This window comes from Palaemon carinicauda, chromosome 17, assembly GCF_036898095.1.
Source record: "Palaemon carinicauda isolate YSFRI2023 chromosome 17, ASM3689809v2, whole genome shotgun sequence".
NCBI lineage: Eukaryota > Metazoa > Arthropoda > Malacostraca > Decapoda > Palaemonidae > Palaemon > Palaemon carinicauda.
The window spans coordinates 56733444-56750068 of NC_090741.1; the positions used below are offsets into that span (position 1 = coordinate 56733444).

General features: G+C 44.6%; 1 protein-coding gene across 2 annotated transcripts in view; it reads right to left on the bottom strand.

The window, feature by feature from the left end:
- LOC137656770 (nucleolar protein 11) overlaps nt 1-16625 on the bottom strand; it is a 52613-nt gene that overhangs the window by 8900 nt on the left and 27088 nt on the right. Inside the window, exons 6-8 of one of the 2 annotated variants that reach the window (XM_068391034.1) lie at nt 6378-6443; nt 4445-4639; nt 3557-3707 (exon numbers count right to left, since the gene is read on the bottom strand). In XM_068391034.1, coding sequence (XP_068247135.1) covers nt 3557-3707; nt 4445-4639; nt 6378-6443 — 412 coding nt within the window. The remainder of the gene's footprint in view (nt 1-3556; nt 3708-4444; nt 4640-6377; nt 6444-16625) is intronic. The other variant, XM_068391035.1, reaches the window with a different exon arrangement.

Here is a 16625-nt window from a genome sequence, read left to right on the forward strand (position 1 = left end):
TGTAATGATTAGAACTAATATCTAGTATGCAAAATGCTCACAGCACTTGTTACCATGCTAGCCATCAAGGAGAGCATTTGCCCGTATTATAAAATAAATTCTTTTCTCTCCTATCAATAGACATATGCCTCCTAGTAAAGAATTGGACAATCTAGAAGTTAACTAGAATAAACCAATGGCTTGGCCAAGTACTAAAGCCTTGTCTTTAATGTTTTTTTTTCTAGACTGTTCCCCATCCTCTTGACAATATAAGTCAGTGGGAGGGAAAAGGGTGGGGGATATATACAGTATACATGAACATCAGGTAAGAATGAAAAAAATTATTTTCAATATTCTATATACAGTATTTCTATAAATCTCCCCAAATGTTCATATTGGGAACTCCCCTATAGAATGTAGCCTCTTCATAACCTACCAATATCTCCCAAGTCAATATATTGAATATGAAATTTGTGAACTTGTCAGTTAGCTATAAAAGCTATTCATATGAGCATCTGCATAAGGAATGTTTTAAAGATAAAAGCTTCTAAATATGCTCTGAATGCTCATCATAGGACCATACGTACAAAGAACGTACAGGAAATACAAATTAATGTGTCTACTACAACCAACAACATACAACTTAAGGAGCAAAACAGCCATTGAGGAGGGGTTTAATTAAAAATAAAATGCACGAGATAAAGGCAAACCGATGCAACATCCACAACAAACAACAGTTCAAGTTACTTCAAAGTAACAGCTACCTGAGCGCTGTCAGGTTAATGTAAAAAGCCTTCTAAACAATATACAATAAGACAAGAATTACAACAATAACAAATACAGTGATAAAATTGGGTCAGTGTCAAGGAAAGTTCTACCCCTCAAAAATAAACTGCATATTAGAACTACCAGCCAAACTCGGCAGAATACCTCGTCAGGCTGGGAGGAGCGTAGAGAGGAAAGGCCCCATTTTGTTCCTTTGTTTGACTCTGATTAACCCCCAAACTTAGGGAGGTGCCTTGGTAAATAGATACATAGATTAGCAGATAGCAACTTGCCAACTATGCATATCTCTTAAAAACAATAAATAAGAGACAGAACACCATGAAGAGGAACAAAAGATAATCATAAAAGAAGAGAAAGCAAGTTTCAAGCATTTCATATCATGCATCATGATATCCAGTATTTCACACAAGACCAAGAGAGTTTAATAGATAATTCAGAAGACAACACATCAAATAAAGTTTTTATACCCAGAAATGAAACCAATTCAGACTCAAAGTCACTAAGTCCTCCATCAGGAGACATAAGACCCAAGCAAGAAACACAGCATCAATCAATAGGAGAAATATAAGCCTCGCTACAAAGCTCTACAGGTCTCTCCAACCCTACGATCATGAAAAAACCACAAGGATTTACCCCAGCAGAAAAAAATACTACGCTGATAGCCAAGAATACTAGAAAACAAAAAGTAAAAGATAAAGAAAGCAATTATAGCATTAAATTAACTTCGACCATGCAATAAAAAAATGTACCTTTATATTATATAAAATTGTTGTTAAAACCACACTTTACATCACTTAATACATAACTTTCTCTTCTACTTTTTACCACGAGTTGGCTAACTGTTCTTGCTCTTCTTTTGGCCACCTATCCTACCAGCTAAAATGAACTGCTGAAGATGAGTTGCCAGCTTAGGGATATGTTATTTATAGTTTACAAAATGATAAAAGTAATTAACCTTGTGGATTCACCTGAAGTATAGTTTATTGGTAACAAAACCATCTATAAAAATAAATTTCTAAATATGAAAACCGAGATTGTTTCCATATACATCACTTTATTCTCTACATACCAATTTATATACACCCACTATCATGTAACAAAAACTAGAATTCCTTAAACCAAGATAAAGAAAAACTAATTAAATCCAAAAATGTTATAAGACCACATCACCAGATGTCACATCTTGATAAGCAAGCCAGGATTCTTAAAGCTAATGTTTACCAAATACCAACTTGGTACACCACTAAGCTTCCACCAAAACCCTTTCTAAAGCTGGAAAAATTAAGAGACGTAGCTGCACCTCTAATGAACCCTACCCTTCAAGTCTTTCATTATACTAGGGTCCAATTCTTTATGACGCTCCTTGCTTTCATTATACTACAATCCAATTCTTAGAGGCTTTCCGTGACCAACAATCAACGACATTGCATTTTTGAGCATGAGGATGTTTTGGAACTAATCCCGCAAACCAAATTATGAACACTACCTCTACGTTATGTAGTTTTATCTGAATAATCAACAGCTCCTACTAGACAAAAATCTATTTTCTGATTACTGTAAAGCTCACCTCATTTTACAAGGAGAGAATTTGAAAAAAAATACGGCAAACCCTTAGTCTTAAAATAATTTTTTGCTCCAAGTAAGCAAAAAGAGATTTCCTATTCCCCAAAAGCCTACCTGAGAATATAGTGGTTGTAGTTCACTTATTTGTTTAGCTGATGATAATGCCAATAGAAAAAGGTTATCGGGAATAAGTTAATGCTACGAGATTTTTAATCTAAGGACTTTCCAAAGGTTCAAAACTAAACCCTATTAAATATTGTAAAACTACACCAAATTAAGAAAAAAATAAAAAAGGGCAGACCAGACTACTGGAGGTCTTTCAATATCAAGAGCCTGAAATACATTTGTCATAATACCCAGAACGGATATATCTAATCCCAAATGCTAACATACAGACTTAACAAACAATCTAAACAATCATGCATCTTCATAAATTTAAACTTTTTGTGAATGTTTTTCTGTTGAGCAGGTTGATACAAGTCTTACTTTATAGCTTATATATTAAATATCTCTTTCAATACTGTTACTGATCTTAAAATATTTATACTCCTTATTTGTAGTGTATAGTTTATTTGCTATTCCCTTTTTTCCTTTCCTCACTAGGTACCAGGGTTGTAGCTTGGCTAGTACTAGTAGTAGTAGTAGTAGTAGTAGTAGTAGTAGTAGTAGTAGTAGTAGTAGTAGTAGTAGTTACAAACAAATCTCTGAGAAAACTAAGCCACAAACAATAAAAAAAAAAAGCTAAAACTAAATAATCTGGTTGATGTTGGCTTGTCGACAAGCCAACATCAACCAGCGACTATAGACAAAATTAGTAAGGCTTGCCCACGCTTATTTGCTATCAACATTAACTACTAGATTATCTCATTACATTACTAGGGGCATAAATCTATTGAAAGGAAAGAAAACAGGAAAATTTTTTAGATTCAGAGGTAAACGTCAATAAAACTGCATTTCTAAAGAAGCAATATGAACATCAGGGGGTTTCATAGGAATGATGGTGGTCATCAAAATACAGTAATAGTTGTCAATGACATGACGGTACAAATTTAGGGTTTTTATATTACATAAGCGCATTTAGTTATAATCATACAATAAGCTACTCTAGAAGTGTAAAACCACCGAAACTGAAAAGATAGGAAAAAGTTAGATAAGTAGTCCCAAAACATTTCTACACAAGAGACAAATGGCAAATGCATATTCACTCTGCTGTACAGTATATACTTACACACTTTCACTTAGAGAAATTTTATCTACACTTCTGACAATTTCAACGAGTTTTTCACTTTTGTTGGTGTAAATAGTCTCCGTTTCACCCTTCTTCACATCGGCTGTTGCATCCCAACCATAGCATGCTTCAGGGGGACAGTCCACATCAGCTGCAAGCATAAACTGCATTAAGGTGCGTCTCATAACACTTACAGTACAGTATTAGAAAAAATTAAAAAAAAAAAAAAAAGCATGAAACATTCAATTCTAAAATTTCAACAAAAATAAAACTACTAAATGGCATGAAAATTTTCTTCTTTTAGCAATTCAATTACTGTACTAACAATTTCACCCATCACAGTACTTTAAATAATTTGTATATTACAAGTCTTGTATATGCAACACAAATTCTTGCTGTTTTTACTGGCGAGATACTGTACTGTACTCTTATTTACCTACTAGGTAATTTTTGTATACAAATACACCGATAAGGTATTTTAAAGATTTCTCATGATTGGCACAGGCAAGGGGCAGTGACAATGCCCTAGCTACCAGGACAATGCCATACCCTGACCATATATACAAATGATCAGCACCCAAGCTAGGACGGGGAGGACCAGGCATTGGCTCAACGGGTAGACCCATAGGCTCTCCTGAAACCCACATCCTTAGCTCACAAGGATGTTGAGGTTGCAGACTCTTAAAAAAAAATATTGAGCTTGAACAGGACCGAAACCCCAATCCAGCAATCGCTAGGATTGACTTATTTTATGTTTGATGTTTGGGTTCCCCCAGGTCCCTCAGTGTGAGGCACCTCGTATATCCACCAGACAGAGAGAGAGAGAGAGAGAGAGAGAGAGAGAGAGAGAGAGAGAGAGAGAGAGAGAGAGACTTTAAAAATACATACCAGAAACTCGAGATCCAAAAACCGTAGCAAGAGTTGAATCCGTAATAACGTAAGGAGTGCACGACAATGATCCGCCGTCCACAAAAATTATTCCAACAGACGAAACCCAAGCGTAAGGAGGATCATAATACATCTTCAACCGTCTTTTGCTCGTTACCATGGCAAACTTGGCATCCCAAAGTAACAACATACTGCCTGTAAAAATAAACAAAAAAACAAAATGAAGTTCATCAGACTATGCCATCCCATGTAATTATCAAGTTATGAACAGGTGTGGTTTAATAATACTGTATATGTAACATCCAGAAGGTCCTCAACTTGCAAACTTAATGTTCCAAAAAGACATTTGTACGTCAAATTGTTTGAAAGTCAACTTTGTTAAATTTTTGGCCTACAGTAGGCCTAAACTGACTCCCATACCTCAATTTTCAGCTACAAAAGTCACAAATAGTCCTGTTCCATATGAAATAGATATCAGGATATAGAAATCGTCCATTTCCTTATTGAATTAAATGATATAATATTGTTTTATTTCAGAACTTCTTTACCTTATTATAGTACAGTATATTAACTTTTGATACAACATCAGAGAATTATAATTTTGGTTGAATTTGTTTTTATATCCTCAAATCTTTGTAAATTAAGGACCTTATGTCTAGGAGTCTGTAGCAGGAATGAGGAGATTTACCTAGACTTCAATGCTAAGTTAATGATATGAGAAAATCATAAAGGCAGACAAGCATATTTGGTCTGAAATGCACGGATATCTGACTATTGATTTCATCATGATGCCTAGATGTACGCTATCTGTAAATTAAAACCATTGAGTACAATTTAGTTTTTGTTTTATTTGTAAGTACCAAACAAATGAATACATCACTTGCTACTAATGTAAAATGCACTGTATCTTTGAACATCATACGTCATCAGGTATTGCTAAAATGTCTATTTTATCTATTTATCATAGCACTTCCCCCCCCCCAATTTTGGGAGGTACAGTAGTCGACAAGCCTAAAGAAATAAAAGAGGATTTTTTCCCTTTGTTCCTCTTTGTCTGACGAGGAACTAAGCCGAGTTTGGTTGGTTCTGCTAGGGTGCCACAGCCCACTCTCCCACATTTTCCATCACAAATGAAGCTTCATATGCTGAATTTCCTACTGGCGCTACCTCAGCAGTCACTCAAGGTAGCAGCAGGGTGTATCAGAATTGCATTACAATCATTCACCATTCATTTCTTTTTCTAGCACGCTCTTTTGCCTCTCTCACATTTATCCTCCTGCCACCTATTGCTTTCATCACTCCATCCACCCACCTAAACCTTGGCCTTCCTCTTGCACTTCTATCAACTCTTGCTGACGACCATTATCCATCCTCTCTGCATGACCAAACCACCTCAACACATTCGTATCCACTCTAGCTGCTAATTCATTCCTCACACCCCCTTTCACTACTACTACTTGTTCCTAACCCCATCCACTTGAGATACACCAACCATACTCCTAAGACACTTCATCACGAACACATTTAATTTTTGTATGCACATCTGTATGCATGCCATCAAACTTTAAATAAACTTGCTTAGCTTTCATAGGTATCCTAAATATAATTAAGAGTTATCTGGAAAAAATAGATCTTGATAAAAATTAATAAAACCAAATTCACAATATTTTACCAGTTCTCGCCAACAGGTCACAAGATCTTTTAAAGAAAAGAAAAAAAAAGATTTTGAGTCCTTTTCTTCCACTTAATAAAAATTAAATTTACAATACTGTACCAGTCTCGCCAACAGGTCACAAGACATCGTTGAGAAAAGACTAAAAAAGCTTTTGAATCTTCTTGTTCCACCTCTTTACCTGCCCGGGGATATTTTCAATCTCTAATTGGCTAAGACAGCATATAATATGAAGAGGAACAATAATCAAAGACTATTTACCTTCAACAGACCTACGAAATTGCGCAGCTTTGTCCATACGGTTGACTAGCAACTGCAAATCGTAATCTAATATGGGAGGAACAGAAGTTGTATGAAATATAGAAAGAGAATAGAAAGGAAAACATTTTATTTCTCTCAATGAGTTCATATAAATTCCCCAAGAAAATCTGCACACTGTTTTCTTCCCAGCACTGTATTCTTAAAATTCTTTTAGGTGAACTGGACTAGGTTTAGATTTTGTCTCCATGAGTTTGGTCTGGTTAACCTTAAACACCAATTGTCATGAATCCAGCAATCAAGGGTTTTGGCAAGTTTTCTTTGGGGTGGAACCTGCGAAGATTTGTAATACTTCCAATGAAATGGGGTTTTACTATTAATTCCAGATGGCTTATAGTTTTGTAAAGTGGTACTGAAAATGTAATGGCGCAAAGGTCAGGGATGCCAACAAACTAATAAAAACTTTGCCCCCCCAAAAAAGTGAAAAATATCAACCGCATCTAATATATCACCAGAAATACGAGCAAAATTTACATCATCGGAAGACTAATACAATAACTGATACCATTCCAGACCTAAAAGGCATTTTACTTGAAGGCTTAGGAGAATTAATCAATCGGACAAATGCATGAAAATTCAATGAAGCTATAGTAGTGAAAATATAGTGTGGACCCCAAAAAATAATTTATATGTATAAAAAGCAGGGAGTAAAAAAATTCAACTTAGAGTGTATGCAAACCTGGACTCTGTACGTAGCGAGTTAAAGTAATTAAAAAGTACATAGTCCGCTAAAGTAATTAAAAAGTTCATCATTCTAAGATGCATCGTAGAGCTCTTAAAGCTATCTAAATATTAGATGGAGATGGATTGGGCATGCTCTTTGCACTCCCCAAGAGAAATTAGTTCACCAAATGTTCAGTTGGGCTTCACAAGGCACTAGAAGAGTTGGGGGACCCAGGCCTACATGGCTGAGGACTATGAATCTTGAAGTAGGAGATGATGAATGGAGAAGTATTCAATTAAAAGCTCAAGATAGAGACAACTGGCAAAATCTAACAGAGGCCATTTGCGCCAATAGGGGTAAGAGGAGATGATCATGATGAAATATTAAAGAAAATTGTCAAGATTAAGATCTAAAAGCAAGATGGATGTGAACATGAAACAAGGATTGAAAAACATGAGTTCTCTTAATGGTCTGCCAAGTAACTTTGTTTTTCATGAAGCTGACACTCCTTTTCTAAATATCAAAAAACTGCATCAATAGTTGACATCTTATTAAAGAACAACTAGATGTGACATACCAAATAGTATAACCACAAATAACAGCATAGATAGTCTATTATTATTATTATTATTATTATTATTTGCTAAGCTACAACCCTAGTTGGAAAAGCAGGATGCTATAAGCCCAGGGGCTCCAACAGGGAAAATAGCTCAGTGAGGAAAGGAAATAAAGAAAAACAAAATATTTTAAGAAGAGCAACAAGATTAAAATAAATATCTCCTATAAAAACTTTAACAAACCAGGAGGAAGAGAAATATGACAAATTCGTAGATAATTCGTATTTTTCCTAACTAAACAAACCTTAGCTAATTAATATGGGTATTACTTTCGGCGTAGCTGAAATGACGAGCCATTAGAATTTTAACGAGGGTTTACTACCCCATCGCTAGTTAGCGAGGGGGTAGGGAGGGATAGCTTGCTACCCCTCCCCCCCTCACACACCTGTGATTAGCTCACTTTGCTTAGAGGTAGGACTTCCCGGGGGACAGGGCTGGCGGGCAAGTTGGATTAAATAGCTAAGGTTTGTATAGTTAGGAAAAATACAAATTATCTACGAATTTGTCATTTGTTCCGTAACTGAAATACAAACCACGCTATTTAATATGGGTGACTCAACCCTTAGGTAGGGTGGTAAGTCCCAGCCTTAATGGCTTTTGGCTTTTTGCCCGGGGACTCAGTATCTGAGTGTGTTAGTACTCAAAGATAAGGGGTCCCTGCACCTGGCAAGTGCCTTGCTCTACAAGAACCGCGGCCTACGTAAGCTTGTGTGTGAAGGAATGAAGTGTGACTCGTCCTAGGAAGTTGACCTGAAGTCCTTTAGATGGAATTCTAGGATAGGACGTTCCCAATACCACCTCGTAAGGGTATGGGGACGTGACAGTATTATCTTAATACTCGGAACACAAGGAAACATGGTTTACCTGCAGTGGTTTGAGGTCAGCTGTGCAGAGAACCCAGGATGCTGCTTTCCCCAAGAGAGGGGAGAATGAAGAAAAGAATAAGGGCCAGGCTTACCTTTTCATTCATGCAGACTAAAACCAGGTAACAATGCCCTCAACCCTCTGCTACTAGTCCATTAAGGAGCCTGAGGTTTAAACCAGCTGTTGTGCAGCCACCACAGGGCCGATAGAAAACGTATCGAGCCTCCTGTGGGTCACGTCTTGCAGGTAGTGGGCTGTGAAGGTCATCTGACGCTTCCAAACCCCTGCTTGTAAAACCTGCATCACTGAGTAGTTCTTCTTGAAGGCCAGGGACGTAGCAATACCCGACATCGTGTGCTCTAGGGCGACATGACGGAGGAGGGTCGGGATTCAGGGAATGATGGATAACCCTGCGAATCCACGCTGAGATAATATTCTTAGTGACCCTCCTCTTCGTCCTTCCGGTGCTCACAAACAATGCCTGCACCCGAGGACGAATTGCAGCTGTTCTCTTAAGATAGAGCCTCAGACTTCTCACTAGGCACAGTAGGAGATGGTCTGGGTCATCTGTTACAGAACGAAGACTCGAAATCCGGAAAGAGTCGAACTGAGGGTCCGGCACTCCTGGATTTTGAGTCTTAGCAACAAACTCAGGGACAAATCTGAACGTTAACTCCTCCCATCCCCTTGAATGGGCGATGTCATACAAGAGACCATGAAGTTCGCCGACTCGCTTGGCCGAGGCCAAAGCAAGTAGGAACACCGTCTTCCAAGACAGGTGGCGACCAGAAGCCTGGCGTAATGGTTCGAAGGGAGGTCTCTTAAGAGACCCGAGAACTCGAACCACGTTCCATGGAGGAGATCTCACTTCCGACTGGGGGCAGGTAAGTTCATAACTTCGTATGAGTAGAGAAAATTCCAGCGAAGAGGAAATGTCCATTCCTTGAGCCTGAAGGCAAGACTTGAGGCTGAGCGATAGCCTTTCACTGCCGAGACCGAAAGGCGCATTTCTTCCCGCAAATACACGAGAAACTTGGCTATTGCTGGAATAGTGGCATCGAGGGGAGAGATACCCCTTCCACGACACCAACCACAGAAAACTCAACACTTCGCCTGGTAGACCCGTGCGGATGACTTTCGCAGGTGTCGAGACATCCTTGCAGCAACTTGTTACGAAAAGCCTCTCTCTGTGAGGAGATGCTGGATAGTCTCCAGGCGTGAAGCCGCAGAAAAGCTACGGCTTTGTGAAAGATGTTGGCGTGTGGTTGTTCGAGTAGCTCGTGTCGTGGAGGAAGTTCTCTCGGGAGTTCCGTCAGGAGCTGCACAAGGTCCGGAAACCATTGTGTGATGCCATAGCGGAGCTATCAAGGTCATTGAAAGGTTGACCGATATTCTGGTCTCGTTGAGTACCCTCCTCATCAGACAGAACGGGGGAAGGGCGTATACGTCGATGTTGTCCCACCGTTGTTGGAAGGCATCTTGCCAGAGTGCCTTGGGGTCCGGGACTGGGGAGCAGTAAAGCGGAAGCTTGAAATTCAAAGCTGTCGCGAACAGATACACCGTCGGGGAACCCCACAAAGTCAGGACTTTGTTGGCTACTAGACGATCCAAAGACCACTCGGTACTCACTATCTGGGATGCCCTGCTCAAGACTGTCGGCGAGCACATTCCTCTTGCCTGGAATGAAACGAGCTGATAGTGGAATCGAGTGGACTTCGGTCCATCTCAGTATCTCTACTGCCAGATGGGATAGCTGCTCTGAAAAGGTACTCCCTGCTTGTTGATGTAAGCCACTACTGTGGTGATGTCGCTCATCACCACCACGGAGTGACCCGCCAGGTACTGTTGGAACTGTTGAAGTGCCAGGAATACAGCCTTCATTTCAAGCAGATTTATGAGGAGGCACTTTTCTTATTCTGACCAGAGGCCTGAGGTCCTGTGGTTCAGAACATGGGCCCCCCACCCTTTCTTTGAGGCGTCCGAAAACAGCATCAAATCCGGGGGGAGGACGAGAAGATCCACTCCCTTTCGTAGGTTCTCGTCTGTCACCCACCACTGAAGGTACGTCCGTTCCGCAGGACCCATAGGGACCATGACGTCCGGGGAATCGTGTCCTTGATTCCACCGAGACTTGAGTTGCCATTGCAGGGATCTCATCCTGAGGCGACCGTTTGGAACTAGACGGGCCAGGGAAGAAAGGTGATAGAGGAGACGTAACCACGATTGGGCTGGGAGTTCTTCTCGTCTGAGGAAAGGATCTGCGACCCTCCTCAGCCTTGCTATCCTGTCGTCTGATGGGAAGGCTTTGTGGAGATTGGTGTCCAATATCATGCCTAGATATACCAGTCGCTGAGTTGGAAGCAGAGAAGACTTCGAGATTTACCATGATCCCTAGATCTTGGCAAAGTCCCAGAAGCTTGTCTCGGTGTCGAAGAAGGGTCGACTCCAAGTCTGCCAGAATCAGCCAGTCGTCCAGATAACGGAGGAGACGGATGCCGATCCTGTGTGCCCACGAAGAAATCAGGGTGAACACTCTGGTAAATACCTGAGGTGCTGTGGAGAGACTGAAACACACCACCTTGAACTGGTAGATCTTGTTGTCTAGGCTGAATCTTAAGTACTTCCTTGAAGACAGATGGACTGGGATCTGGAAGTACGCGTCCTTCAGGTCCAGTGTACACATGAAGCTTGTGGTCTCACTGCAAGTCTGACCATGTCTGCCGTCTCCATACTGAACGGGGTTTGTTTGACAAAATTGTTCAGAGCTGAGAGGTCGATGACTGGTCTCCAGCCTCCAGACGCCTTCCTTACAAGAAAGGCGTCGACTGAAGAAGCCTGGGGAACCGTCGACGACCTCCTGGAGAGCGCCCTTCTTTAACATGGTCTCGAATTCTGCCCGTAGGGCTTGGCCCCTTGCCGATCCCATTGCAAGGGAGCTCAACGACACTAGATCCGCTGTTAGGTGAGGTAGAAATGTTGTGAACGGGACGCGATATCCCTGACTGTTTACGGAAATCGTCCCCAAGTTGCTGCCATCTGATTGCGCAACTTTGTAGGCATCCCCCCCCACTGGTGGACATGCAGGGGGATTGTCAATCCTAGCGTATGCAGTCTAAGCCACTCCCTCTAGGATTTTTCCCTCTCCTGGAGGACTTTTTGCCTTTCTTGTCTTTGACAGGAAAGGGCTTCGACACCGTTACCTTTGCTGCCACTGCCGGTTTCGTCGTCTTGGACGGGCGAGGTTGTTGAGGTGCTGGAGGTTTATAGGGCTTTGATGTAAGAGCCCTATGTAGGAGAGAGTCCTGGTTGGACTTCCTCCACCTCTCAGCTGCCTGTTCCATGTCTTTAGGCTCAAACAGATTCTTTCCCAAAAGGGAAGAATGTCTGAGCCTGCTGACCTCGACTGCTGGGACCTTCATGTGGAACCTCTCTGCCACCGCATCACGTCATTTCAGGATGGAATTGGCCCACAAATTCGAGACTTGGTGGGCCAGAAACTCAATGGTGCGGGTGCCCGAAAGGAGGAAGGTCTCCAGGGCCTTCCTGGTGCTCTCCTTAGACAGGTCCTCAGATCGCAACAGGATGCCGAAGGACCCCAGCCAGACGTCCAGCCACGAAGTAGCCTGCATGGCACACTTCGCAACCTTCTCCTGACTTAGGATCTCTGTCGCCGAGAAAGACACTTGCCGGCTAGAGAGCCTCTCTAGAGGGACTCCCTTGGTGAGCTCTTCCACAGAATGGTGCAAGGGGGAGATCTAGGCAAGACTCCTCCATGATCTCAAAGTACCTGCTCTGGTGGATACGAGAAGGAGGGAGGAGCTTGTTGCCAGCAGTGGAATGGCTGGAGGAGGCGAGTTCGGAGAGCTGGCCCTAAACCTTATCCCTGGCACTCTTCACCCCTTGGGACCAGGGCAAAGCCGCACTGGCCTTAGCGGGTTCTGAGTGCCAAAGACTCGTCCAGGACCGTGTCTTTGCCCTCTCGAGGAGGAATCTCAGGGTCCGGGAACCCGTTGAGATGCCTCATCAGGGTCAGAACCTGCCAGAAGGCATGCTCTGGCTCCTGTGGCTCCCCTCCTGGAGAACTGGCAGCAAAGTCTCCTGTCCCCAAAGGCTCTTCTTGGGGGGACATGTGGACGTTTTCTGCGGGTCTTGTTGGCTCTGGTCGAATCCTTGAGGATGACTTGGGGATGGTCTTAGAGTCCTTAGGTTCCCTCCTGGGAGGAATACAGGACTCCAACAACGACGTCTGTGGGCTCTTCTCCGCCCCCACCCGGGACGATTCTCCTGCACGAGGTGGGGTTTCTCCCATTGGTGCGATGAGAGAGCGTCTCACCTCAGTAGACTCCGCTGAGGACGGAAAATCCTCGTACACAGGAGAGGGAGAGAAAGTCTGGGGGGGGGGGGGAAAGAGCCTTCCTCAAGAACTTCCGAGGAGCCAGCTTGGCCCTGGGAGAAGTTACCACGACTTCTACTCCTCCCTTATTCTTCAGTGGGGTCGGAGCTGCCATTGATTTGAGGCCCAACTCAGAGAAGGCAGGTTTGAAAGCCTGCATGACGGCTCTGACAAGGGCCCCGAACCAGGGCTGCTGGGGAAGGCAATCCTTCGGAGCAGAAACTACAACTGGGCCTGCCTGAAAAGAAAGGGAAGAAGAAGGTTGGTTCCTGGACCTATCCGGAGTTTTCCCCTCCTCCTGCGGGAGCGCTGATCTGCGCTTGCGGGGGGGGGGGAGGATGTGAAGATGACGACCTGGAGGCTCTCTTTCCTGTAGCTTCGCGCGGGGGGTGGCGCTGTGAATCCCGCTGTGAATCCCGCTGGCGCTCGCGCGATGGGTTTTTCCCTGGTTCGCGCAGAGATGATGGCGCAGGCGCGCAGGCGTGCTGGCGAGCGATGGCGCAGGCGTGCTGGCGAGCGATGGCGCGCAGGCGTGCTGCCGAGCGATGGCGCGCAGGCGTGCTGCCGAGCGATGGCGCGCAGGCGTGCTGCCGAGCGATGGCGCGCAGGCGTGCTGGCGAGCGATGGCGCGCAGGAGAGCGACCGCGCACAGGCCAAGGGGCACGTGGGCACGCAGGCGATCTACGATGCGTGGGCGCGTTGGCGAGCGATGGCGCGCAGGTGATGGAGTGCACGGGCACGATCTGGCAGAAGCAGAAGGTAAACCGAAGGATGTGCAAGCGCTTGCGCGCGCGGAGGTGATAGCTCGCACGCGCGTAGGCGCCCAGGATCTCGCTGAGCTCTAGAAGGCGTGCGCACATGCCTAGGGGAAATACCGCTAGCGCGTGGGCGTGCAGGAGCTGGAACAGGTGCTCGCGATGGAGACTGCGCGCGTAGGCGAGGGTTGACGAGCAGGCGAGGTTCCAAGGCGCGTAGGAGATCGCTGACGGAAAGGAGAAGAAACATTCTTCCCTCTTGCTCCCAGATCCGGAGATCGTGGGCACGCACGCGAACGTTGGCGCGCAGGCGAACGCTGGCGCGTAGGTGAAAAACGCTGGCGAGCAGGAGATCGTGGGCGCGCATCAGGATGAGGGCGTGCAGATGTGCGCTGGCCAGCAGGCGAGCGCTGGCGAGCAGGTGAGCGCTGGTGCGTAGTCTCAGCAACAGGAGATCGCTGGCGCGTTGTCCCTGGAACAGGTGGTCTCCGAAGTGAAGTCTCAGGAACAGCAGGAGAGCGCTTGCGCGCCATTGCACGTGGGCGTGCAGGAGAACGTTGGCACGCAGGGGATACCTGGCACTTAAGGGACTTACTCACAATGTGAGAAAGCCCCTTTTGCCCTGAAGGGACCGATGCCCGTTGGATAACGGGGTGTGTGGGCGCCCACAGCGCGTCAGCGGCCAGGAACGGAGATGGGAGGTCAGCAGGTCTGGCAGGCGAAGGAGATCGTAAACGATCTGCAGAGAGGTCCAGGGATACAGTTGCAATGGTCGGTGCACGGCGAGGAGGATTCTCTGCGGGGGACTGCGAAGACGAAGAACCGAAGAGGCGCCTCCTAACTCTCTTGTGGGGAGAAGGAAGGCCTCTACGGCGAAGAGGAGGGCGAGCTTTCAGTCTGATACGTCCTCTGGGGGCAGCAGGCAGACCATCGGCAGTCCTCCGAAGAGGAGTCTCTGTTAGTGAACTCCCCCGAGGGGGAGAATCACCTGCAGGAGAGACCATTGGACTAAGCTCCTCCCTCGAAGGATGTTCGGAGGGGGGAACTAAGCCTTCAGCTGCATCAGGAACCATAGCAGGGGTTTGACCTAACTCGTCGGAAGCCCCTGCCACAACAACGTCGATGATAGACAGAGGATCAACTTCTGCTACCGTCGGCGACCGTTTGACAGCAGCCCGTAACCTGATTATGTCAAACAGGGCTTCCTTGGAGGGCGAACCCTGAAGCCCCAAGGAAGCCCATAGCTGCAACAAATCATTGTTAGAAACATTGTTATCAGAAATATCCTTCCCCGGGGGAGCTGCTGCCTCGCTATGGGAGGCAACTCCTTCTCCCGAACCCCGAGGTTGGTTTACGTAAGTACGGCCTACGCTACCACTCGACGCCCTCTCGGGAGAGACCAATCGAGTGGGAGCTTCGGAGGAGGTCCGGGCTACGGAAGAAGAGTCCTTGGGATTTTCTCTCTACAAGGAAACCCCTGGAGGAGAAAACATCCCGTTTGAACTTCTTCCAGCGCCGGGAAAACCTCTCCCACTGGGAGGTAGACTACTCCCTACACTCACAACATACTTTATTTCTTTCACACCGTTAGCCCCTACAAAAAGGACACAAGGTGTGAGGGTCAGTGTCCACCGCCGACATATACGTTCCGCAAGGGTGGTCAGGTAAGCCGGGACACTTCCGCATGGTAGAGGCCAACTTCCAAACACACTGAAAAGAAAAAGCAAAAACAAGATCAAAGGCTGTCAAAATAAGCGAGGGTGGGAGCAGACACGTCTGATCGTCACCCGAGCCAAAAGCAAAGTGAGCTAATCACAGGTGTGTGAGGGGGGGAGGGGTAGCAAGCTACCCCTCCCTACCCCCTCGCTAACTAGCGAGGGGGTAGTAAACCCTCGTTAAAATTCTAATGGCTCGTCATTTCAGCTACGCCGAAAGTAATACCCATATTAAATAGCGTGGTTTGTATTTCAGTTACGGAACAAAAGATATAATAGTGTGCCCAAGTGTACCCTCAAGCAAGAGAACTCTAACCCAAAAGACAGTGGAAGACCATGGTACAGACGATATGGCACTACCCAAGATTAGAGAACAATGGTTTGATTTTGGAGTGTCCTTCTCCTAGAAGAGCTGTTTACCATAGCTAAAGTCTCTTCTAGCCTTACAAAGAGAAAAGTTGCACTGAACAATTACAGTGATGTAAGAAGAATTGTTTGGTAATCTCAGTGTTGTCAGTGTATGAGGACAGGGGAGAACGTGTAAAGAATAGGCCAGACCTATTCGGTGTGTGTGTGTGTGTGTGTGTGTGTGTGTGTGTGTGTGTGTGTGTGTGTGTGTGTGTGTGTGTGTGTGTGTGTAAAGGGAAAATGAACCGTAACCAGAGAGAAGGATCCAATGTAGTACTGTAGTACACCACATATGGCTTGTAGGATTCTCCTCTTCCAAGTAGGATTGTAACTTGGCTGGTAACTATAACAACAAAAATGTTTGGCTCCTTCAACTCTCCTGAAATACTGACTTTGAAGTGGCAAAAGGGATAAAATGAGGACTGAAAAAAAACAATAAAGCTCTTATACACAAATCAGTTTATGTCAAGATGCGAGCAAAGAAGGAACATCTTTCAACAAACAAGACACTAAACTCTCCTTGCAAGGAGAAAGTCTCTCTTATTGTCTAGAAAGATCTCTAGTTTGCATTGGCTGTTTATCCCTGACTCGGTATTAATAAAACAAAGTGGTTTGTAATTCCGATACTAAACTTGCCACCCAGCTTTGTACATCTACATATTATCATCATTAAGAGCTAAGCTACAACCCTAGTTGAAAAAGCAAGATACTATAAGCCCCAGGGATCCTAAAGGGAAAGTAGCCCAGTGAGGAAAGGAAATAAAAAAATAAACTA